A 24,980-nucleotide genomic window follows, 5' to 3' on the forward strand; every position below is an offset into this window, starting at 1 on the left:
CACAAGTTTTTCAAAGATTTAATCCTCACCACGTGAGCAGCAGACATTCATGTGACCGAATGTTAAATACAAGAAAAACAAACCTAAAGGAAAGAAAAACTCTAGGTGCAGCTAATCTTCCTTCCAAATGAGACATCAACAAAACTGACGGGAGAAAACTAAATCTTCTACTGTCTGAAAAAAAAATTATTAAAAACACAATACAAATGTCACAACAAATCCAACAAACATTTTCTAGTGATAAAGCAGAACCTATTCTGTATGAAGGGTCTCGGTATGCTGCTCTAAGTCAAGTTCTTCTGATCCTTTGGATCATTCGGTTCTTCCAGCAAAATACGTTTACAGTAGAAAATGAACAGTTAAAATTAAAAACACCCCATGAAAAAAGTCCTTCAAGAGTTTTTCGTATCTTGTTTTCCTTTTGCCAGCTTTGAATTTCCTTTCTGAAAGCACTTTTTGCAATGCAACATCCTCTAAAGTCATTATTTTATACTCTAGTCATAGATAGAAAATCTTAATTTTAAACAAATTTAGTATGAAAAAAAAAAAACAACTTTGCAGGTAAACCATGCCTGCAGAACCAATTCCAAAAAGGTTCTGAACCCAAAGTGAAAGTTTTTTTTTTTTTAGTTTAAGCTGGAACCACATCACAAAGTACATTTCAAAAGTTCTCTGGGTTTTTTGGTGATTTGGGGGGGGCAAGTGACATTCAAGATCAGACATCCCGTTGAAGGTTGAGCTGTAAATGGATCCTTGACCTTGTTGAAGAGTTTTTCAGATAGAACAAGTGTTGATGTTCTTCCCGTCAGCCGCATCCTCCACCAAAGCCAAGTGATAGTCAGTGGAGAGCGTGAAGTGGGACACGCACCCCACCAGCCCTCCAAAGTACTGTCTGTTCGTGTGAAGAGCTATCTCCTTCATGCCCCCTTCAGGTAAGGAAAGTGCAAAAAATCAATTTTAAAACAGACAGGATTACATGTATACCCAGGAATCTAAAATGTTTTTTATTGAGAGTATAAAAAGAAAACCCACCAACGTATAAGGGTCCATTGATATTCAGCTGTCTCATCTTGCCAGGGGATCTGCCTGTTTTTGCACCATAATCATCAACTGTCAGTTTACCTGATTGGCCATCCCTAAGAATATGAGCAACATTCCAAAAATAAATAAATAAATAAAATTGACTACCCCCATATTTTCATTGATTAACAACCAGCTTCTCAAAAAGATCACTAATTGCCTGTTCAAAAATAAAACATGATTTAAAACTGTCATCTTATTGAGGTACAAATATATTCTTATCTTTGTGGAAAATGCATTTTATTGTTAATTATTTGGTATCTGTCTCTCAGAACAAGAAACAAAGTTGTAACAAAGGCCTCATCTCTGCAGCTTACCTCACAGCTTTGACTTTGTGCCATTTTCCATCACTAAAGGTCCCATTGACAACAATGCTAGCCACACCACTGCCCAGGTTGTAACTGCAAAAGCACACAGTTGAACATTTTAATGAAAAAAATCTCTTTATATCACAGGAATCTGCAACCTGAGGCTTCAGAGCCACACAGGGCTTTTTTAATTCCTCCATTGAGGCTTTCTTGTTTTGACGAAAAATGCTTACAATTTAAAAGAAAAAAAAGGTTTGTTAGCTACATTTTCTCAATTATCTTTAAGTTTTTAACCTGAGGTGATCTTACAAGATTGAAAATTAACTACCGTTTTATTTACCGCTGCTGATATTACAAAGGAAAAGCTTTCCCATTCCTCCAAAATGCAAATAACTACGGAAAATGATGGGTTTGATCTACAGTCTGAGTGGTTTATTATTAGAATAATTTTAAACTTATTTTGTATCTTGCAGCTGTTCAGAGGCCAAATTCCTAAAAAAAAATTGCTAATTGGGATCTTATTTTCTGCAGGATTATTTTGAAAGAAAATTGAATGTGCTGCTGTCAAAAGTTATATATTACACATAATTGTAAAAATAAATGCTATACTTTATAAATGAAAAGCTCAACGGCCACAAAAACATAAGTTAAGTGAATTTTTTCTAAACGGCAAAGTGGAATTTTACAGCTCTGCTGAGTTTTGGTCCGTAAGAAACTGGACCAATGGTTCTTTTATTGTTAAAAGTTGCAGACTCCTGTTATAAGCTGTGGAATGGAACAATGGAACCAATACCTGAAGACGATATTCCCATCCTGAAGCCCCATGGAAAGAAAGTCACTGTTGGATCTCAGTGGACTGTCTCCTCGCCACAGCAACAGGCCATCTTTGGCTGTGCTTCTAAAACGCATAAAGAGGTTTGTCCTCGATCCAGACACTCTGGAGGACAAAATAAATAAACAAAAACACGTCTCAAAATGCAAAGCAGACCTTAATATTTGCATATTTATTAAAAACAGGTTTCCCTCCACCAAAAGACTTAAAGAATCACAATTTCAACGAGAATAGAGTAGTTAAACACAATCCTTTAAAAAACATTCACTACTAACCTTTTAAGAATATCTCTGTTGTCGTAGGTCAGGTAACTTCTGCCAATGAACTGTGGTATCTCTATGGCTTCAGTCACAGCTGAGCAGAGAGAAAACAGTTTTATGTTTCATCACCACTAGAGGTCATCATTGGCATGTATCTATCAAGAGTACATAGACATTGTTAATGCCGGATTTTTGAACAAAAACTTACTGTTCAAACAGTAATTCCCACATTCTGCTCAGTTGAAAGCATTAAAACATAGAGAGAAAAAAGAAAAGCTTAGGAGAAAAAACACTGTTGATTTAATGAAGTGACAGGACATCATGCACAAGAAAAACAGTTAAAGCCAGAAATAAGAAAACGGGTCAAGTTCAAATAAAAACCCAAACACATTCAGGGTGTACTGGTACTTTTTTTAACAACTTACTGACCCATGACTCTTTTTCTTCTGCCTCAAAAACTCAACACAGCAGTGCAGCAAGTTCCCTTTTGAATGAGAGGGGTTTTCTTTAGCGCTGACCTTTCTGGCAGTGCCGCCCGTCATACCCTAGTGGGCAGTCACACTCATATCCGTCCCACTTTGGCCTGCAGGTCCCTCCATTGGCACAGGGACTATCCACACATGGATGTGCAGAATTGATTACGTTTACACCACCAGCAGAGCCAGCTGTGATCGAGATGGTCCGGTCATTGAGAATGAGCTGGGGGAACAGAAATCAATTGATCACTGTAGTTCATCTGTCTATATGTATTGTTAAATCAATGTTGTTGGGACTCCATAGAGGCATTTACCTTCTGAATAATTCCAGTGAAAGGCTTTAATACTCTTGCCGTCCTTTTAGTTTTGTCATAATGTGGCACTCCACCAATATAGAGAGGTGAGCTGCAGTTGATCTGAGTGAAAGCTCCCTGTAAAGTTAACAATAGTGAAAAAGAAGGTTTTTAAATGATAAAATGTTATATTTTTAGTTTTGACATGACTTGTGTTTAAAGACTCGCTCCAATAGAAATTGTGTTTTAAAAAGTTCTTGTAGCATTTCTCTCATGATGGAGGACGTGCATAAAGAAAATGAAGCTTAAAATGGCATTCCGGAGTATTTCTTTTTTCCAATTGTTTTAAATCAGGTGCAGAAAAAAATGCAGTTTGAAAAACGTGTAGTTGTTACGTAGAAAATATAATCAGCTGGCCAAAAGCTCCCTGCTTTGCTCTATTCTGATGCATGCACAAATAGCTCCATGCATGTCTTTGTTCTCCTCGTCTGAGCTGGAATCTGATTCAAAACTGTTCAAAACCTGGATGGCTCTGATATCGCTCTCAATTTTGTGAGGCGCTGTAAGCTAGCGGGAAAGTGTAAAGAGATAGATGACGGGATGTGTGGGCGGGCTAACTCTGTGGTAACAGTCCCGCACACAACTCAGAAAATGTACACTGCTCTGCACAAAATGTTCTACAAAACTGACTATTGCTTTTTTTATTTTGGCTACAATGGCATAATTGTAAAAGACCACTGGCAACACTTTAAAAATAGAACAAAAGATGACTGTAGTGGGACTAAGCTTGAATAACTCAACAAACAATAACATTTCTTACTGATCTTTATAATCCACTACATTGAACAGAAAGAGGGAGATAATTCAAGACAAAAAAAATCATTTGTACGGTTTATTGTATCACAAAAGTACCTCAGATATTCCTTCTACCGCCCTCTGGCTGTCCACCTGAAGAATGCCGCTCTTTGCTGTGCGAGTCACTCTCAGCTCGTGCCATGAGTCCAGACTGATCTGCTCATCACTCCTGTAGCACAGATCATCACACATGAAACATTTCGTAACAAAGGAAATGGCCACATGACAAGTCGAAGTACCTAATGACAGCTTCTCCAGAGCCACAGTCAAATCTGAACTCCACATATTTGTCCACTATATTTATAGCCAGGAAGTCTCCACTCGCTGCATCATCACTGTACAACAGCACCCCATCAGGCGTGGATGGCCAAAATGTCACCTCAAACTCCATGAAGGAAAGGTAGTTCTGGGGGCGCTGAGGCCACGGGATCACAGCATAGGAAAATACAGTTTCGTTGAAAAGGGGAGAGGACAGCAAGAAACCTGGAGATTCATAGAGCACATTTTAAAAGCTGCAGTCCAGTAGCAGCTCAAAATGAGTTTTTCTGACCGAAAAAAAATGTTACATCAATTTCTTGAACTCACTTTCCTCACAAAGAAGTCCCCTGAAGCCAAGTGGACAGAGGCAGATGTAGCCATCAGCACGGTTTGCAAAGCAGACACCACCGTTAGCACAGCTGACCTGGTTGCACACACTGTCACTGCATTCACCTGATTTGTCAGAAGGAAATTATCTAAGTGTTTCACTTTTATTATTATTTTTACATAATTTCCTATCGCATAATTGCAGTTAAAAACTAAAATGCATGAGGTACGAGAAGGCTTCCTCACCAATATCAGCCCCACTCAGAGCTTTGCCGAGAGGCCATGGCCTGAGGTCTACAACCTTGTTGTTGATGGTCAGACTCTGAACGCAGCCCTCAAAACCCCGATTTGTACCTGTTGCTCTAACCAGCCAGTAAGTACTCGGAGATCCGCCCAAATACAACTGCGAGCGGAAAGTAATCTTAGTGTACTGACCCTGAAAGAAAGAATTAGAAGAAATTGTAGCATGGATTATTCAGCAACACATATGAAAGTAAGTCAGCTAGTCAGACATTAGGGTTTTTTTTAACTCTTACCTGTGAGCGCCCTGATATGGGGGTGTCGTTGTCCAGACGAAGCCATCCACTCATGCCATCTCTAAAAACAGTCACAGTATGCCACCGACCCACAACAATTTGACTCTCGCTGACTATCTGAGCTGCTCCGGTGCCACAGTTGAACCTAGAGGGTCAAGCAGACAACTGTTAGATTTACTGTCATAAAATGGAAATGTTTCCAAATCTCAGATAAAATTGCATTCCATCTGTGTAATATCACATTCCTTTCATCTTTTAATAGCTACAATTTTAATTTTTCCAACAACTGGCCAGGCCAATGTCATCATCCACCTTGCTTGTCTTTAGATGATGACTTAAATTAAAGGAGATGACTGGTGCTTCACAGTTACTCAGTTTTAGCAACTTTAAAAGAAGATTTTGAGCAAATACAAAATATTTTTGATGAATCTTAATGGCATACAAAACATAAAAAACTCTACTATAATGTTAGTATTTGTCCTTTTTTCTACAGAAGAGCAAAAACACCAATTACACAGAGAGTCATTAATATACACATATATATATATATATATATATATATATATATATATATATATATATATATATATATATATATATATATATATATATATACACACATTTTTAAAAATTATTTAAAATAGTCATAAAGGGCCTATAACATACTATTCTTAAGCCTTTTATAATAATCTATATTTAGAACACATTTTAATTAAACACAAAGAACACATTTTAATTAAATACTGGGGTTTTTTCCTGAGCTTTTTTTTCAACCAGGAAGTAAGAAGACTAGATATATGGGGTAATGGCTTTCACTCCATGTGGCTGCCGCCCATTTCATGATGTCGACCTAGAGTCTGCCTTGGTGGCGTGTCTGTGTCTCGCCAGGACGACAAACAACAGCTGAACTTTTGCAAAGATGGATGTGCATATTGTGCATATAAAAAGAAAGCGTTTTTTGCTGATCACCGCTAGCTCGATGGAGAAAGTGGGTGTTTGTGTTAGCCTGGGGCGGTGCTGGCAGCACAGACTCTTCCTGGAAGAGGCTGTTCTTACTTGTCTACATCAGCTATTGGGAACTTGTGGGTTGGGAAGGGGAGAGAGCCGGTTTGTAGAGGAATACTCAGAAATGTGCGAGGAATGAACATTATAATACACTTAAAAGCTTCAAAAATTAATTTTGCATGGTATAGGCTCATGGTAAGGCCCTTAAGGGAAGCCTTAAGATTACCTCAAGGGTTTGTGTTAGCTATCCACCTCAAGCTTAAAGTCGCTTAAAGTCTTTTGAGCTATTTTAAGAGTTTTAATTTGTCTTTTAATTATGAACATGCTATGTTTAGGCTGTATAAAAACATGTATGTTGTCTTCTAGGACATAGTTTATGCAGAGTGGCAGTAGCTCATTACAAATTCCCTTCTGAGTTTTGGGCAGGACTGTAGGTAATGAGCAACCCAGTCCCCTCTTCCCCTCCCCAAATGCGTAAAGGACCAGGAAGCTTGTGGCCCACGCAGTGTATTTTCTCTGTCACAAATAAACTTTTTTCAAACTGCGTTTTTTTTCAGCTGCTTCTGATTCCCAACAATTTGGGGGAAAAAAGGAATGCAATTTCAATCTTAATTATCTTTATAAATGTCCTCCATTATCAGAAAAATGCCACAAACACATGATAACACCAAAAACATGATTTTCATCAGAGTGGGTCTTTGAGTTCGCTTTCCCATTGTTAGAAATGACATACAATGAATAAAAATAAATGTTCAGCATTGATAACACAAACAAAAACACAGCTTCAACACATTTCAAACTTTTAGACTGGACATCAAAGATCTCAGCATACAGTATCATGCAAGTTCAGTCCTCACCTATAATGAATTTTGCCTCGGATCAGAGCCAGTGAAGCAAAGTCTCCACGGCCATGTTCGTTCTCTCCACAGTACAGCAGCAATCCATCTTCAGAGTTTGCCTACACCATAAAAACTTGCTTTTAAATACAATGTCATCATTTAAAAAAAAAAAAGCTGTTTTAAAGCAAAATCATCTCACCTTGAAATCCAAAGTGATCTGAAAAGTCTGATAAGAGTTTTTCAAGGGTTCAAAGGTCATGTGAGAGTATTCGTAGAACCTGGGGAAGTTTACTGTAATCACTGTTGAAAATAAAAAAATGATGCTGAAATCTCACCACATAAAAGCTTAAAGTACTGGAGGCTGTAGACCTCACACTTCCAAGGTTTGTTCCTGCTGAAATTGCAGTAAACATATGAAAATGCTGAAAAGCCCCATCTCACCCTCAGAGCAAGTGTCTCCAGTCCGGCCAAGGTTACAGTGGCAGCGAGAGCCGCCACTGTCATAGTCACCAAGACAGAAGCTGTCAGGCGGACACACGGTATCGTCACAGGTCAGGTCGTACACGCGAGGAACCTCACCTTCCCAGGGGGAGAAGGTTGTGGTGCCGGTAGTGGTGGACGAGGGGAAACTGAAATATGAGAAACAGGGAGAAACAATGTCAAAGTTTGGTTAGTATAACATTTTTCAGAACAAAAAAAAAGAAGAAGAACACGAAGCCTATTTGTTCTGGCTATTAGAGGTGAAGTAGCTGTGAAGAATTTCTGCTGTAACTTCAACTGGAAAAAGCAAGAACGTTTACTCAGGTTGACGCTTCTGAAGGTCATCCATTATTTCACCCCGCTGACATGTTGTATGTCACAAACAAACTGCCAGATGGAATTGATGTGACATTTCTGTGCCCCAGTCAGCAGTCTTATCAAATGACTTAGTGGGTCAACATGAAGAAAATACTCGGCTTCTGGGGAAAAAAGCAGCACTCAAGAGAAATAAGAATCAAAAAATGTAAAAAATAACCATCAAGAATATCCTAAAGTAATTTTAGATTTCCTCCTCTTTTTTGTCGTCTTCCTAAAGAAAGAATCTATAACTATTCTTTAAAAAAAATCCATAATTTCTTTGAAAAAGCCGATATAAATACACTTCAATCTTGAGAAAACATCAAGGAAGTTCTACTAAAATAGACTTGAATGAAGAAATCAATACCATACCTGTCAGTGGACGGAGGGATGATAGTTGTGGTTTGGGGGGGCTCTGTAGTGACTGAGAAAAGCAGATCCGTAAAGTCTGGGAAGATGGATGCTGTGGTGGAAACTGCTGGGTCAGTGACATTTGGAAAAGCTCCAGTGTTCATTCGATAAACAACATTTTGACCAGATGATGGACCAGGGTGTGAACGGAGTTGGGACTTGGAATTGTCTTGTCCAATTCCTGGGAAAGGCTTTAGCTAAAAAGGAAAAGAAAAAGACAAAAGATTTCTTCTGTGAGGTTTGATCAGGTTTTTGCAAAAAAAAAGAAGAAAAAAAGATCTCAATATACTTTCTATCCTTTATATATCATGGTTCATATCCTTGTTTTATCCTGGAAACCAAATTACATATTTATCCAGGTACCAACTAGCTCAAGCCAACTATTTTTAGTAATTTTTTATGCACAAAACAAATTTGAGATGTTGAGAGAAAATCCCTTAAACATCAATAAAACCAGAAAAAAACATTCAATGAGAAAGAAGCATTGTAAGTAAAAATTGACCGTATTAAATCAACTTAAAAAGGAAAAAATGCATGGAAGCAAACAGAAAAAAACACCACTGTGGCATGTTTGTCTTCTTACAAAATGTCTTGTTTTCTTTATGTATTTAAAAATAAAAAAGACTTGTTTTACAGATGCAAAGAGCAAACCAACCCCCATCTCCATCAATCTATTTGCTTCCATAAGACATATATGATTAGGACTATAAAAGCAAATTAAACTGAAATGAATTTGTACATTTTCCTACTCACCTCTTCAATAAATATGTCATAGTCAGAGTCATCTATGTCGAGTCCATCTTCATCTTTGAATTTAGAATCTGTGAAGTAACTGCCAATATCTCCACTGCCAACATCTGATGAACCTACCAAAAAAACACCAGAAAAGCAGTTTACATGATGATCGTGACATGCTGTGCATAAACAGAACAAACAATGAATAAACAAAAAGTGTATTTCCAGCCCAAACCCTTTTTTCCTTCACATCCAACTCTAACATGATTATCTTCATCTGCTTTCACTTAAACAGCAAACTTGAAAAGTAAAGCAGAACAGGTTCAATCAGGGAGTCCAAACTTTTGCAAAGAGGGCCAGATTTGGTGGCAGCGCCACACTAAAAAATAGTAAAAATCTATTTAAAAAATCTGTAAAAAAATCCAAGTAGATAAAAAAAAATAATGACATCCTTGTCTGTGGAAAAAAGAAAAAACCTTTGTAAACATTAAATCTAGGTTCACATGAAATGTTACATATTATTTGAAATTATTATCTTATTCAGAAATACAAACCATTGTGGTTTTGGTCAAATTTTTGGCCTCAAATTTACAACAGCTTATAACATAATTTGGCCGATCACACAGTTTTCAGAAAATGGCAGGAGCCGGACTTTGGACATCCCTGGGTTGAAATAAATCATGCTGCAACTTCTTCATAAAGATTTCCAACCTGTTGTAAAATGTTACTTTTCTGCTAGTTTCACAAAATCAAACATTTAATATGCTACAATCAGTTTAGAAATATAGTTTTTGTTATTTTTGAAAAAATACAAACATTTCATTACTTGAGGAAAAGCAGACATTAGATATTTAACCGTTTTTTGTTTGTGTGTCTGGGTCAAATTGACCTAAACTTCCTCAATAAAAATATTCATGTTGAGATGTTTGTTTATTCATTTTTGTTTTTCGTTTTGTTTTTTACTAAACTGCTTTATCAAAAATTAGTGTAAGGCATGCAATTTCCAGTTGGTCACATATTTTTGTTTCAAGAAAAAAAAAAGGTCTTTAAGTATCAGAAAACAAAAAGGTATCACTGCTTTCTGAATGGGGATTTCCTCTGCCTTATGATGTGAATTTGTTAAGAAATAAACCTGAATTCCAGTTATCCCGCATGTTAATTGTTGTGAAAAATCGGACTTTAACGGACTCGCATTTGTCCTGACAAGTGGTCTCTCTTTTTTTTTTTTTTTTTGGGTCTCCCACATGTGGCAGGGCATTCTTTTCCATAGTGAGGAAACATAAATGTGTGTTTGTGTGGGTGAATTGTTGAAACTGAAGCACAGTTGTTTGGCTCAGAGATCAACATTTGGCCTTACCAAGCGTGCGCACAGGGTTGTTGATACGACTTGGTGGGCTGACTCCATGCATGTTTACAGCTCTGACAACAAACTGGTACTCTGTTTCTGGAATTAAGCCCTTTAAAACCATGGAGTTGGTCTCAATGGGTTCCCGAATGTACGTCCACTCTGTGTCCATTTCTGGCCTGAGAAAGAAAAGAGACACGGTGTTGTGAAAGGACAAAAAGTAATCAATCAAATTGGCTTTTTATATATATTTTTTTTAATTTATGCTTCTCTGTGTGGTACTTTTTTAACTTGACAGGTTTATTGTCCTTCAGAAAAATCTCCTTAATCATGAAAACTTGCTATAATTAACTGCTGTGAGACTGATTATGTTGCGAAGGAAACATCAAAATTCAAAATTGATTGTCTAACCCCCATTGTTTCTAAATAGATAAAAAAATAACATATAAAATTAGGAGAAGTGAAGTCACTGAATAGTAACAAAAATTTGTTAAATTGGCCTATTTAATTGTTTTTGAGGATCCGATCAGGTGAAATTTTTTGTGAAAAACAGATGATCAAAAAATCCACTCTGTTTAGAGAAAAAAAATTGAATTCTTTTTTTTTGTCTCCTCCTGTCAAGTATTTGGACACTTCTAAAGAGCCTGGAGCCACAGATATCTATTGAGGAGTCATCTTCAAAAACGCTCCCTTCAGAAAGGTCTCTTTTGATGTGAAGAAATAAAGATTTGTGTTTGAGATAGCTCTTCTGAGTGAATAATGTCCTTGCATGTGAAAGCAGGCACTGACTCATATCAAGCCTCTGACAGAACACGACTGTTCTCTGCTTCAATTTTTCCCTTTTTGTTAAATCCCAGAATGGGAAATCCGATGTTCTTTTTCTTCTTTGCTCTTTGTTTTTTAGATTTCTGGACACGGAAGGAAAGTCCTTCTTACTAATGTCACAAATATCCCCAACTAAGCTGTATTCTGCAGTCTGTAGTAGTTATTTGAGTACACAAACTGATGTGTGTGTTTATATGTGTGTATATATATATATATATATATATATATATATATATATATATATATATATATATATATATATATATTATGTGTGTGTGTACATATATATATATATATATATATATATATATATATATATATATATATATATATATATATATATATATATATATATATATTGACTAAAAAACAAATGGTGGTCTTGATTGGATTGAAAATCAGCAGTTCCTTATACTTTGACATATTTTTCTTGAGTATTTAATGCTTCAAAAAATTAAGAAAAATATACTGTACAGTTTTATTAGTAATACAATTTTAATGCATTAGTAAAGAAAAAGAGGTGTCGTAAAAATAAATATTCCATGTGTATGTTTGTTGAGTTGTGGTTCGTATTTTTTGACTTTTGAGCTTTATACCTTCAAAGAGGGAGCAGATTTTTAATCAATTCATTAATTTTGTTGTTTGGAAAACTTTGAAAAACTTTTTTTTTATTCATAAACTAGTAACAAACTAGAAAAGAAGTTCTGCATATATTTTTTTAATAGATGCTGGGTTGCTGTGTGCCACATAGACGTAACACATAAAATATGCAAGCACTATTAAAATGTCAGAAGTAACATTAACTTTTAGAAATTCATAAGACCAATGTATTGCACTGACTGTCAAAAGTATGAGATTTCCTTGATTGATTCAAATTTAAACAAAAATTATTTTTTAAATAAGATTAATGAATGGTGAGATAAATAAAGAGGTCCATGAATTCCTTTAACTCAGAGGTGGTGTGCTGGAATGATCAACATGAGAAAGTTAATGAGTAGAACATCACCTCTGGTCATAGTAAAAGAAATTCTTTGTTGTTTAGGTGGGACATTGCTAACAGGTTAGCTAGTTTGCCACCTTGAGGCTTTGAGGGTATAACTAAGGGTATAACTAAGGATACATTCTTATACCTGCTCCTCTCTTCCTTTTCTGTATGATAAAGCACCTGACAGGAGAGAACCTTTTTTTATTATTATTATTCTCTCATTTCCTCTTTCCTCCATTATTCTCCTTTGGTCAGGGTCAGTTGCAGAAGAATAAAAAAAAAATCATCTTAAATTAGAAGTACGTAAATTGAACAGGAGATTAAGTAGTGCTATATTTCCTGTGTTAGTATAACAATGTGGCCTAATGTCTCTATCAGACGTTTGGATCAGTGAACCTAATTTTTGGCTTGATCTCCTGTCAATTTGCATCTGTCATGATGCTGAACTGTTGGTCTTATTGTTTTTAAACAGGATAGAAAAAAATTCTTATGCTTTTGCTCCTTATTTTATACTTTTGCACATATTTTTTTGCCAAGGTAAAAAAGGATAAAATTGACATGTGCGATAGATTACACTTGAAAACAAGAAAGCTATAACTTATTATTTAAAATTACTTTATTATTTACCGGTATATCAAAAGGCAAAAATTAAATGCATTTCTGTTGTTTTTTTCTAAAGTCCAGACTCCTACTCTAAATCAAAATTTTCAAGCCATGTAGGTAAAATTAAGATCATGTTCGAAATGCAGAATTAAAGAAAAACACAATGCAATGCCTTTTCTGTCCTATTTACTGCATACTAAGGTTAATAAACAAATGTGGCACACGTTCCAGCTAAAATGAAAATAGAGAATTTTCCAAATATTGTATGCAGAATTTGTCATTGAACATTAATAGACACTAAATCAAATGAGATAAGAAATCCAAAACTTTTTAAAGGCTTGAAAGCTAAACAACATTCTTATATGTTAGAAATGTTTTTGATCAAATAAAACCTCATCTGTATTGTGCAGTATAAAAAAGAAAAACAAGGACACAACAATATTAATGCCTTCATACATAGCAAAAAGAAGAAAACCTGTGAGTCTATTTATAATTTTAGGTTTCGTTAAAGTTTCCTGTTTCTGACAATGACTTTTTCTGCAACAGCTGTCTTCCCATCTGTCCACGCGTTTGAAGGGAAATGTGCCTCCTTGCTCCAACAGCTACCAGGCTAATGACATAAATGCAGGGTTCTTAAACAAGTTTTCCTTTTTGTCACAGACAATGACTAACCTGATGTAAGCCACAAGGAAGTGAAGAACAGGCGCACTTCCCTCAGTCTCTCCTTGCTGCCACGACAACGCTAGCTCTGTATCCGAGACGGCCATGACAACAGGTTGAGTCGGGGGTGAAGGGGGCATGCACATTTCTAAAACACACAAAAAGAGCTCAGATTAATTGAATTCCAATTTAAATCTGGTGCTGTTATTAACGGTTAAACACATATCTCCTCTTTCTCCCTTTTTTTACCATGTGAAGCGGTGCTGACATCTCTGGGCATGCTCGGTCTACCCTCCCCTGCCCAGCCATACGCTCCGACACTGACTCTGTACTTTGTGTTAACTTTTAGGTTACCAATATCCACTTCCTGGAAGGCAAAAAATAGATTAAAAATAAATAAAAAAACAGTACACAAATGAATGAGAGCTAAAACAAAAATAAGAAGTACAGACACAGAGAAAGCAACTTACAAAGCTTGCTTGTCCATCGAATTGTCCCTTAAAGAGAATTGACAAAAAAGAAACCTCATTTTTAATAGTTTTAGCTTCATTTTGTATTATTTCTAAACCAAACACAAATGAGCTGAAACTATTATCACCCTGCTTGGGTTTCTTTTAATTCATTTATTTATCTATTAATTTGTTTGTTTGTTTGTGTATTTGTTAATTTGTTTGTTTAGTTAATTAATTATTTTAGAAGATAGATTTACTAGAGACAGTTTACTAATTGGAAAATTGTTACTGTATATAAACTAATACTTGTTAAAGACAATAATTGCATAAGATATAGATATATACTATTTTTTTAATTACTACTCCACATAAAAGAGAAAAACTTGTTGAATGTTAGCATTACAGCTAATACTCACAGTTGTCAGCATTTCCAAGCTGAGAGGAACATCCATCAAGGAAGTTGTAGCAACCGGACGACTGTTCTTCAACTCGGTGTAAAAAACCTTAATGACAAAAACAAACAAGCACTTCTGAGTTTTTCTCTTTCATTATTTTATCAATAAAACTGTGAGTGAATATGAAGATATTGGATTTTTGGGGAACTTCCAAAACAAGGCGCTATAGAAATCCACATGCTTATCTGTTTGTTTTGAATTGGAGTGGTACCTAGCTAATCTCCTTAGGGATGTCTATGGTGCAGACATATGGTCAAAAAAAGAGTGTTTGCCGCGATCCAAAGTTTTTCTAGTGGTTGAATAAAAATCAGCTCTGCAGTGCAAGGATAATTTGATTTATATGATTTGAACATGGATGCATGAATTCTAACTTATATAGTTTAAATTAAAATAACCTTGAGTTATTTAAAAAGAGCTGTTTTTAAGGTTTGAATAAAACCTGCAGATCATACAAACTTGATCTTAGATCAATAACTGTTTTACCATTTTTATAAAAACTGTATTAATTAAGTGAATGTCCATTTTGTCGAAGAGTGCTTTTTCAGAGGCACACCACTCACCACAAAGTAAACTAAGATTTGTTCCTATGTCTCCAAAAGCCATGTTGTACTTGACCTAAATAAATGTTTTTTGTAAAAAGGTTTTCTTCAAACCACAAGTGTCAAAATATTTAGTTTAAGCCTCAAGGTCCTCATAGTGGACAGTGAGTTTTACAGGTACTTTGGAGCCACAGAGTGGAACAAGGCAGCCAAAGAAATGAGCTTCCACTTAGAACAAAACACAACATTTGATTTGTGGCACATTTAGAAGTTTGCTCTTTTTTTTTTCTTTTTATGATTGCCATGTTTGAAAAAAAACATCTGTGGCACAACAAAACATTTTTCTTAAGATACATTTATAAGGTAGTACATTCTGCTTTAAAATAATCTTCACAGATAGATTATAAAAAATTCAAATTAGGAGAAATGCTGCTAGTTACTTTGTATCCAGTGATGGTGCTGACGTGTCTTCGCGGCATCTTCCATCGTACACTGAAGGCAGAACAGTTGACAGTCTCTAGCTGGATGTCTAACGGAGGACTCAGGCGATCTGGTGTTTACAAACACAAAAAACATGATTAATATTGATAACAGTACTATTTTTAGGCTTATAGATACATTATTTTTTCCTTACAAAAAATGTTAAAACAATAAATGATGTAAAATGTTTAAAAATATTTATAAAATAATAGACATTTAGATGTTTTGGTTTTATTTGTTTAAAAGTATATCTAATTACTCTTTGTTCTAAACTGATAGTTAAAAAACTAAACTAAACTGACTGAAAACTATATCAGAAAAAAGTTGTGAGGAATCAATCAATCATTTTAGGGTGAAACTGTCATTGTTTTCAGCAAAAAGTGGTGAATTTCTCACATGCTTAGACAATGGGGTCTGTAACTTTTAACGCTAGAAGACCAATTTGGTCCAGTTTCTTTATGACCAAAACCCATACTATATTTTTCTTTTCTTTTTTGCTGTGCACCTAAGGCTTTTTTATTAATAAAAATTGTAACCTTTAAATAAATATTTTTAAATATTTTCAATAATTGAATGATAACAAAGTAATATTTTTCTGAAAATAGCAACTTTACTTTATTTCACTTATGTCAGCAGCACATTCAAGCTCCTTTCAAAATAAAATACACAGTGTGTAAAAATAAGATCCCCTTGAGGATCTTAAATTAAAAATAGAAAAAGCAAAATCAATTATGGCATTTTCTAACATTATGTATAACAGATTGACAGTAGATAAGACCATTTACCATATTTTTGTTCATTGTCTGAAATGTCAAAAGTCTAAACATAAATGACAAATCTTAATTTAAGTAAAATAAATTGACCCAAAAAACTTCCTAAAACTAACCCTAATCCTTAAACTTATCTTTTAAAGCCAAAGAGAAAGAAAATAAGTGAAAAAAAAGTTGCATGTGGTTTCGAAGCCTCATATTTTAGACCCTGTGTTTAGACATACACCATAAAAAGTGCACAGATGGAAATGTTTGTTTGCTGAAAGAATATTTCACAATTATACAACACATAAACAATATATGCCATAAAATTCTCTTTGACAAAAAACGTTTTTTAAACATGAAATATGAGAATTTGCCTCAAAAGCCAACAAGTCACAAAAAAACACTTGTCAAGCTTTAATAAAAGCTCGAGGGTTAGAATTAAACTCTTAGGGAGCAAAGAAAATTCTAATTTCATGTCAGCATGACTTTTTTGCATCTTTATGTCTACTTTTTTTTCTTCCGTTCTCCCTAGAATGACCTTCTTCTCTGCCTGTCATCCCATCTTGCTGCTTGTATCTTTTACCTCCACTCTTCCATCTGAGCGGATAATGCAGGATGTCAGCTAAAACCCCTGATAGTCTACATCTCCCCACTGGTGAGGCCCATTGAAGACAGAGTGACCTCATCACACAGATGTTCATAGAAATCTTCCAAAATAAATAAAAAGAGCAACTTTAGAATGGGCACATTTTGTGGGAGGGAAGCCGTTGCTACCAAACATGAAAAAATTCTAAAGAACTGTAAAAGTAATTGCCGGGCTTTTCTGAAACAGATTGGCAGGAGCTTCAGAAGAAGTACTCTGCTGTCTAAATCTAACTGTAGTAATTCAAATAGTGTCAATCATTGCAGAGACACAAATCGCAAGCTGGATAAAACTAGACAAAAATCAACTTTCATAGGTTTGGCATCTCTTACATTTTAAGGTGGCATTGTATGATTAATACATTGGTCTGTTTGACAAAAAAATAACTCGGATCTACACAAAAAATGTTGTATATATATATATATATATATATATATATATTTTACTTTTCACGGTTTCGCTACTTCACGGATTTGCATCGTGCATTGTGTTCTGCATTCTGATTGGCTAAAAAGTCGCTCCGCTTCTTCTCTACCTGTGCGTGAATAACGTTGCAGTTTAATATGTACATGTACGTAAAACAGCTGGCCAAATTTACATTACCTACCTGCAAATTCTCTTGCAATTTCGAGTTTCTCTAAAACCTATAGAAAAAAGAGCGACAACAACAACAACTGCCTATCACTATGTTCTTCTCCCGAACAAACACGCCTGCACCGCGGGCTTCAAAAGAAGCAAACACTGCAGAGCGGAGTCAGGATGCAACGGCTCAGTCTGAAGAGCAGAGAAAAAAGAGAGACACTATTTGTCCGATTGTACTTTGTATTTTTTTCATAATCATTTTAAATTTTCTCCAGTTTAATCCAATTACTCGGGTCGCGGTGGGCGGGGCTAATCTCTGCAATTTGAAGCCTTCTGGTCACATTGATGATTAAAATTATTATTTGACAGTACAGTACAGAAGTTATTTGTTGAAAAAAAACGTTTCTAAAGTACTTCTATATGTGAAACAAATGCTTGAGCTGTAAAATGGTTTGTTCTTTCTTTTCAATGCATAATAGAGTATTTAATTGTAAAATAATTGTAAGAAAAAATAAAGATTTCCACTTCACGTATTTTGCCTATCACGGGTTCTTTTTGGAACGTAACCCCCACGAAAAACAAGGGTTTACTGTATATATATATATAAATTGAGACCAATGGCAAGTCACATGCACAAGTGTCCATCAAATGTGGGACATACCAAGGTGATGCTCCGTCCGCACTGCAATTCTGCAGGGGTCTGAACCCGCTCAGCCAAATAATCAACAAGACTGGCCATGCATACCGACTCAGAAATGGGGCCAACATCAGTCTCAAGACTGCAAGTCACGACACACCAACCTGTGCACAGCCTGGATTGATTACAAGAAGGCCTATGACTCAATGCCACACACATGGATGACTGAATGCTTGGAGCTGTACAACATCAACAGGACTCTAAGAGCCTTCATAGGAAACTCAATGAAGCTGTGGAAAACCACCCTTGAAGCCAATGGGAAGCCACTTGCACAAGTGTCCATCAAATGTGGGATATACCAAGGTGATGCTCTGTCCCCACTGCTGTTCTGCATAGGTCTGAACCCCCTCAGCCAAATAATCAACAAGACTGGCTATGGATACCGACTCAGAAATGGGGCCAACATCAGTCACCTCCTCTACATGGATGACATCAAGCTATATGCAAAGAGCGAGCGTGACATTGACTCCCTGATCCACACCACCAGGATCTACAGTACTGACATTGGGATGTCATTCGGGCTCGAGAAATGCAGCCGGATTGTGACAAAAAGAGGCAAGGTAGTCTACACAGGAGGGGTCTCACTCCCAGAAGGAACAATAGCAGACATTGAGGACAGCTACAAGTACCTTGGAATTCCACAGGCAAATGGCAACCTTGAGCAGGCAACAAGAAAAGCTGCAACAGCTAAATACCTACAACGAGTGAGGCAAGTCCTGAGAAGCCAGCTCAATGGCAAAAATAAGGCCCGGGCAATAAACAGCTACGCACTGCCAGTTATCAGATACCCTGCAGGAATAATAAGATGGCCAAAGGAAGAGATACAGACCATGGATGTTAAAACACGAAAGCTCCTCACCATGCATGGAGGGTTCCACCCCAAATCCAGCACCCTGAGACTCTATGCTAGCCGCAAGGAAGGAGGCCGAGGACTCGTGAGCGTGGAAGCCACTATCCAGAATGAAACATCCAAGATGCATGAGTACATCAAGCTCAAGGCCCCAACTGACAGTGTGCTCAGTGAATGTCTCAGGCAATGGAGAGCAGAGGATACAGTGCTGGAGGACAGATCCTCATGGGAGGACAAACCCCTGCATGGGATGTACCACCGGACCATAACTGAAGTGGCTGATATCAAGAAGTCCTACCAATGGCTAGAGAGGGCTGGCCTACAGGACAGCACTGAAGCGCTCATCCTGGCAGCTCAGGAACAAGCCCTGAGCACCAGAGCGATAGAGGCTCAGATCTACCACACCAGACAAGACCCAAGGTGTAGACTGTGTAAAGAGGCCCCTGAAACAATCCAGCACATAACTGCAGGATGTAAGATGCTGGCAGGTAAAGCATACATGGAGCGCCACAATCAAGTGGCTGAAATAATATACAGGAACATGTGTGCAGAATATGGACTGGAAACCCCAAGGTCAAAATGGGAAACACCTCCGAAGGTGGTAGAGAATGAAAGTGCAAAGATCCTGTGGGACTTCCAGATCCAGACTGATAGGATGGTAATGGCGTACCAACCAGACATTGTAGTGATGGATAAAGAACAGAGGAAAGCCGTTGTGGTGGATGTGGCAGTGCCAAGCGATGGAAACATCAGGAAGAAGGAACATGAGAAACTGGAGAAATACCAGGGACTCAGAGAAGAACTGGAGAAAGCCTGGAAAGTGAAGGTGACAGTGGTGCCTGTGGTAATTGGGGCACTTGGGGCAGTAACCCCCAAGCTGGAGGAGTGGCTACAGCACATACTTGGAAAGACATCAGACCTCTCAGTCCAGAAAAGCGCAGTGCTAGGAACAGCTAAGATACTGTGCAGGACCCTCAAGCTCCCAGGCCTCTGGTAGAGGACCCGAGCTTGGAGGAGAAACCACCCACGGAAGGGTGAGAGGGGCGTTTTTTTTTATTGGTTTAGTTTAATGTTCCTCTCAGCATTATCCCTTTGATACATTGTATTATTTCCATGTAAGGGTAATGTTCTAATCAACATTCACATAAAAAGGATTTATTTAGGTAAATTATGACTAAATCAAAAAACTACTTAAATTATATTGACTTATGTCCACCAATCATGGCAGTTTATGACTGATTAACACACTGAATGAAAGGAAATTTTACATTATTTAAGGATGCTTCGGCACCCTTTAATTTAAATCGGTCAATTTAATCTGGAATTAGAAAGGGGTCATTATTGATACATGTATTACTTTTTAGCTCAGAGGTTGCTTAAATCTTAGGCGTCTTTACATTGAAGCATTTCTTTCTTCAGAGCCTATATTAGACTTTTACCAAAAAATCCTGCCAACTAGAATAATTTATCAGATAGTGATTGTGGTTTGTGACACTTGAGCCACTTTAAAATGCATAGTTGTTCTAAACAAAATCAATTATTCTTAGCATTATTCCACAGTACTTGTTTGCTGTTGAAAATCGATGTCTTTGCAACAGCTGATTTGTGTTAAGGTCCAGTCAAATCACTGCACCAAATCTCTGACAAACACAATTTTCTTTGTTAGTTTCCACTATACACATACAGTAAAATGTATAAAGCAACATTCATTCATCTGACTTTAATTATAGAAATTACATTTTTTTAAAGTAAGTTTGTTCCCAGTTGTAAAAATAACGATGTGAGTTTTTAACCTTTTTGTCCCTAGAGCACAAACATAAAAAGGGAGGTTACTGTCTCTGTTTCCACTTTCAATCATATAGAAAACACTGATCCGTACTGATCACACAAAGATTATGCTCGACTGGTTTGGTTGTTTAGTAAGGTACTCTTTTAACGCATAGCAATACATGAATTGCGAAAGAACTAAATACTAATATTTAAACTTTTTTACTTAAATTTTTTTTTTGCTTCGATCACGGACTTTGAGGGTTATTATATTTAAGGAAAAGATGCACACAAAAAAAAAACTGAAACAAAACTTCAAAAACAGCTCATTCAAACTGAGAACAAGGATGTAATGCATGTGGACACAGAGTCCCGGTGACCTTCTTCCCCCACAGTGAATAAACGCAAAGATAGCTCAAAACAAAGCACAGATGCTGGGAGAAAAAGGACAAATGTCACCGGCAGTCATAAAAACAGAGCGTCGGCCGCCCTTTGCCTGGCAGTCTAAACAGCGTTGAGTGTGCTGTGGCGACAGACAGATGTAAAAGTCAGCTTGAAAACTCCGGAAGGACTAAGAATGTGGAGAAAGGAGAAATTCCACTGACAGAAAAAGAGAACACAATGTGAAAGGGAGGTGATGGAAAAGAAAAGAGGAGACAGAAAAGTGAAGTTAGTGTGACAGCACTGCATGGAAAGACATAGAAACTGATGGTGTGTGGATGTCAAAGTGGGTGTCTGGGGATTTCTCCCTGGGGGAGACACGAGGTCATGACATTTAGGTTACTATTTGTTTCATATAATTTTATATATTAACAAAGCAGAATATCTTGGAACACTGGATCAGCTCTTCACACTCTTTAGGGTGCTGGAGGTTCGTGGGAGTTCGCTCATCCAGTCCATAAGTGTTTTGTGGATTTGGAAAAGGCGTTCGACCGCGTCCCCCGTGGTCTCCTGTGGAGGGTGCTCTGGGAGTGTGGAGAGCCTTAGTGAGGGCTGTCCGGTCTCTGTATGACCGAACCAAGAGCTTGGCTCGCATAGCCGGCAGTAAGTCAGACCTGTTCCCGGTGCATGTTGGACTCTGGTGGGGCTGCCCTTTATCACTGTTTCTTTTCATAGTTTTTATGGACATAATTTCTAGGGCCGGAAGGGGTCTGGTTTGGGGACAAAGGATTTCCTCTCTGCTCTTTGCAGATGATGTTGTCCTGTTGGCTTAATCTAGCTGGGACCTCCAGCGTGCATTGGGGCGGTTTGCCCCAAAGCATGCTCTTGGTGGGTGGAGTGTCCCTGCCCCAGGTGGAGGAGTTTAAATATCTTGGGGTGTTGTTCACGAGTGAGGGAAGACCGGAGCGTGAGATTGAAAGGCGTATTGGAGTAGCGTCTGTATTATGCGGTCGCTGTATTGGTCCGTTGTGGTGAAGAGTAGCTGAGCCAAAAAGCAAAGCTCTTAATTTACCGGTCAATCTTCGTTCCAATTCTCACCTTCAGTCATGAGCTCTGGGTCATGACCAAAAGAGCGAGGTCCCGAACACAAGCGGCTGAAATGAGCTTCCTCCGTAGGGTGGCTGGGCACTCCCTTAGAGATAGGGTGAGAACCTCGGTCACCTGCGGAGAGCTCGGAGTACAACCACTTCTTTTCCACATCCAAAGGAGCCAGTTGAGGTGGCTCGGGCACCTAATCCGGATGCGTCCTGGACGCCTCCCTGGGGAGGTGTTCTGGGGAAGACCCAGGACACACTGGAGAGACTATGTCTCTCAGCTGGCCTGGGAAAACCTGAGCTGGAGGAAGTGGCCGGGACGAGCGAAGTCTGGGCATCTTTGCTTAGACTGCTGCCCCCACGATTCAGTCCCGGATAAGAGGAAGAAGATGGATGGATGGATGGATGGATGGATGGATGGATGGATGGATGGATGGATGGATGGATGGATGGATGGATGGATGGATGGATGGATGGATGGATGGATGGATGGATGGATGGAACAAAGCAGAATTTACTGAAGTGGAAAAACAACAGTGGCCTGAACTTTATGAATGGATTTGACATTAATTCTTGTTTACTTGTTTGTTTGTACAGAGATTTAATTTACACTTGACTATCTTGCAGGAATCTAACACCTGCACTGCTCAGTACACAGGTGTTTATCTCTGAGTCACACTGGCTGAATTTTTCGATGTCCTGGATCGATTTTTAGGTCATTGAATTAGATGATTCAAAATAAACCAATATCCACTGTGGATCGTATCATCAATCACAAATTATGAAATGAATCAACTCTTGTTAAAGACTTGTTACACCCCTAAATTAGATACCTTTGTTTATTCATTCATTCATCTTCTACCGTTTATTCTTTCGGGGTCACAGGGCTGCCGGAGCCTATCCTGGTACTTGTGGGCGAAGGCAGGGGACATCCTGGACAGGTTGCCAGTCTGTCGCAGGGTAGAGTGTCCACAATCACACACACACACTCTCACCTAGGGACAAGTTAGATTAACCAATTAACCTATGAAGCATGTTTTTGGATGGGAGGAAGCCAGAGTCCCCGGAGAAAACCCACGCAGGCACGGGGAGAACATACAAACTCCACACAGAAAAGTCCCCATCGATGTTCTGGTTCAGGTCCCCCAGCCGGGACTTGGGACTTGCTGTGAGGCAAGGGCCCTAACCACTGCGCCAACGTGCTGCCACTTTTGTTTATGTAATGATATAAATCTGTCTGTGTAAAGGTACAGCTAATAAATTAACTACATGCCACCTTCAAGTGCCATTTTCTTGTGTATACTCTAAGCTTTCAATAAACTGTGTGGGGGATTTAAGTAGGTGGAAAGAAGCATCATCAGATTTTACAGGAAATCTTCTATACTTTATGACTGTGCTTGATGTCTTTGATTAGTTGACAAAAGAAGTCCCTTTTTGATGCAGATCAGAGGCTTTCACTCAATTTTCGCTTCATTTCTCTGCCTTTTATGTAATCTTCATCTGCTATGGTGTATGAATTATTACCTATGCATTAGATGAGAAACTTGTCACATTGATGCTGCATGGCTAACTTTGGTCGCTCAGTTGGAAATCATCCCACAACTTCTTTATATTAAAATATTTCTGCAGTGAGCGGTCTTCCTGTTTCTGTTGTTTAGAGGTTTTCATCTCCTTTAGAATTGCCTAAGGTTACACAATCCGCTCCTCATAGTAGAGAAATAGACAAGTTGCTTACTTTTTCTTGATTTGCTTGGATCGACATTCCATTGTTCTCCTGCCTTTTATGAGGTTAACTCACATTAAACTAAATGAGTTTAAATAAAAAGCAGAATGAAAAATAGTAATGTCAAGACTTGTGTTTGACTCAGTTCTATGTATCATTAAAGTTTTGGCACATTTGAATTTCAAAAAGAGAACATTTTATGTTTCATGTGAGTGGATGTTCTGCTGCAAAATAAATCTGTATAAATGTCTCACTGACTCTGTTATCTGTCTTTTGTACAGAACAGTTAAAATTACAACATTCCGATATGCCTTCAAATAACTGATTTTTTAAAATACTATCCAAACAGTGGACACTTAGTAACGAGAACCTTTTGTCAGTTTGATAGCTCAAATTAAAATAACTCAAAGATATGTGGACACAGACAAAGACAGCATTTTTCACTGTGCTTATTACCGTTACAAGAGCTGAACACTCACCAGATCTCCGACCACTTGATCTTCTTGCACCAAAACACAAGGTGGATGTTAAAAGTGCAAAAAAAAGTAAATAAAAAATACATTTCTCTTTGCTTGTATGATCCATTTCTTATCTTCAGAAGTACATGTAGTCAGATTTCCATGTTAAAACCCCATTTAAATGCACAAATCACTTAATCGAAAAATTAATCTTTCGCTGGAAAAGTTTTCTAAAATAATAGCTCTTTTCTTAGTTCAGATTTAGGAGCAAACACCATCCAAAGACGCATGGGATGCGCTCCAGAAGAAAAGGCAGCTTCGGTTTGACACTGAGAAGATTACAGTCTGCAAAAGATCAGTGGGGTGAAAACATAAACTGACGCGCAGCCATCCACTGCTCCCAGACACGCGCTCCGACAGAAACAAAGGGATGAACCGACAATTCACGCGTAATTCTCGATCTCCTAACGCAGCTGAATGGTGGCCACGATCATTTTACGAATGAGGATCGCTCTTGTGTCACGCCCCAGTCCGCTTCTTAGACAGCAGATGAGCTGGAAGTGCAAGGAACGTGGGGCCATTTAGAGCTAAGAGGATAACAAGCGTCTAATCCACGCACTGGACACAGATGGAG

The 24,980-nt window shown here is 37.7% G+C and overlaps 1 protein-coding gene across 2 annotated transcripts; it reads right to left on the bottom strand.

Moving 5' to 3' along the window:
• egflam (EGF-like, fibronectin type III and laminin G domains) lies at positions 1-24,980 on the bottom strand. 2 transcript variants are annotated; one of them, XM_023958405.2, is made up of 25 exons: positions 24,368-24,980; positions 15,357-15,466; positions 14,339-14,425; positions 13,941-13,967; positions 13,720-13,837; positions 13,483-13,618; positions 10,410-10,576; positions 9,071-9,183; positions 8,279-8,514; positions 7,511-7,698; positions 7,269-7,369; positions 7,088-7,188; positions 5,226-5,370; positions 4,936-5,125; positions 4,690-4,815; positions 4,344-4,587; positions 4,162-4,273; positions 3,271-3,387; positions 2,999-3,179; positions 2,689-2,712; positions 2,496-2,574; positions 2,182-2,325; positions 1,398-1,481; positions 1,033-1,136; positions 1-926 (listed from the first exon to the last, which is right to left on the bottom strand). In XM_023958405.2, exons 1-25 carry the CDS (start codon positions 24,471-24,473, stop codon positions 775-777), a joined length of 3,192 nt encoding a protein of 1,063 aa, XP_023814173.1. In that variant the 5' UTR covers positions 24,474-24,980; the 3' UTR covers positions 1-774. The 2 variants fall into 2 exon arrangements, with proteins under 2 accessions (XP_023814173.1, XP_023814174.1); XM_023958406.2 differs by lacking the exon at positions 2,689-2,712.

The sequence above is a fragment of the Oryzias latipes genome, chromosome 9, assembly GCF_053564925.1.
Source record: "Oryzias latipes strain Hd-rR chromosome 9, Olatipes_Hd-rR_3.1".
NCBI classification, from domain to species: domain Eukaryota; kingdom Metazoa; phylum Chordata; class Actinopteri; order Beloniformes; family Adrianichthyidae; genus Oryzias; species Oryzias latipes.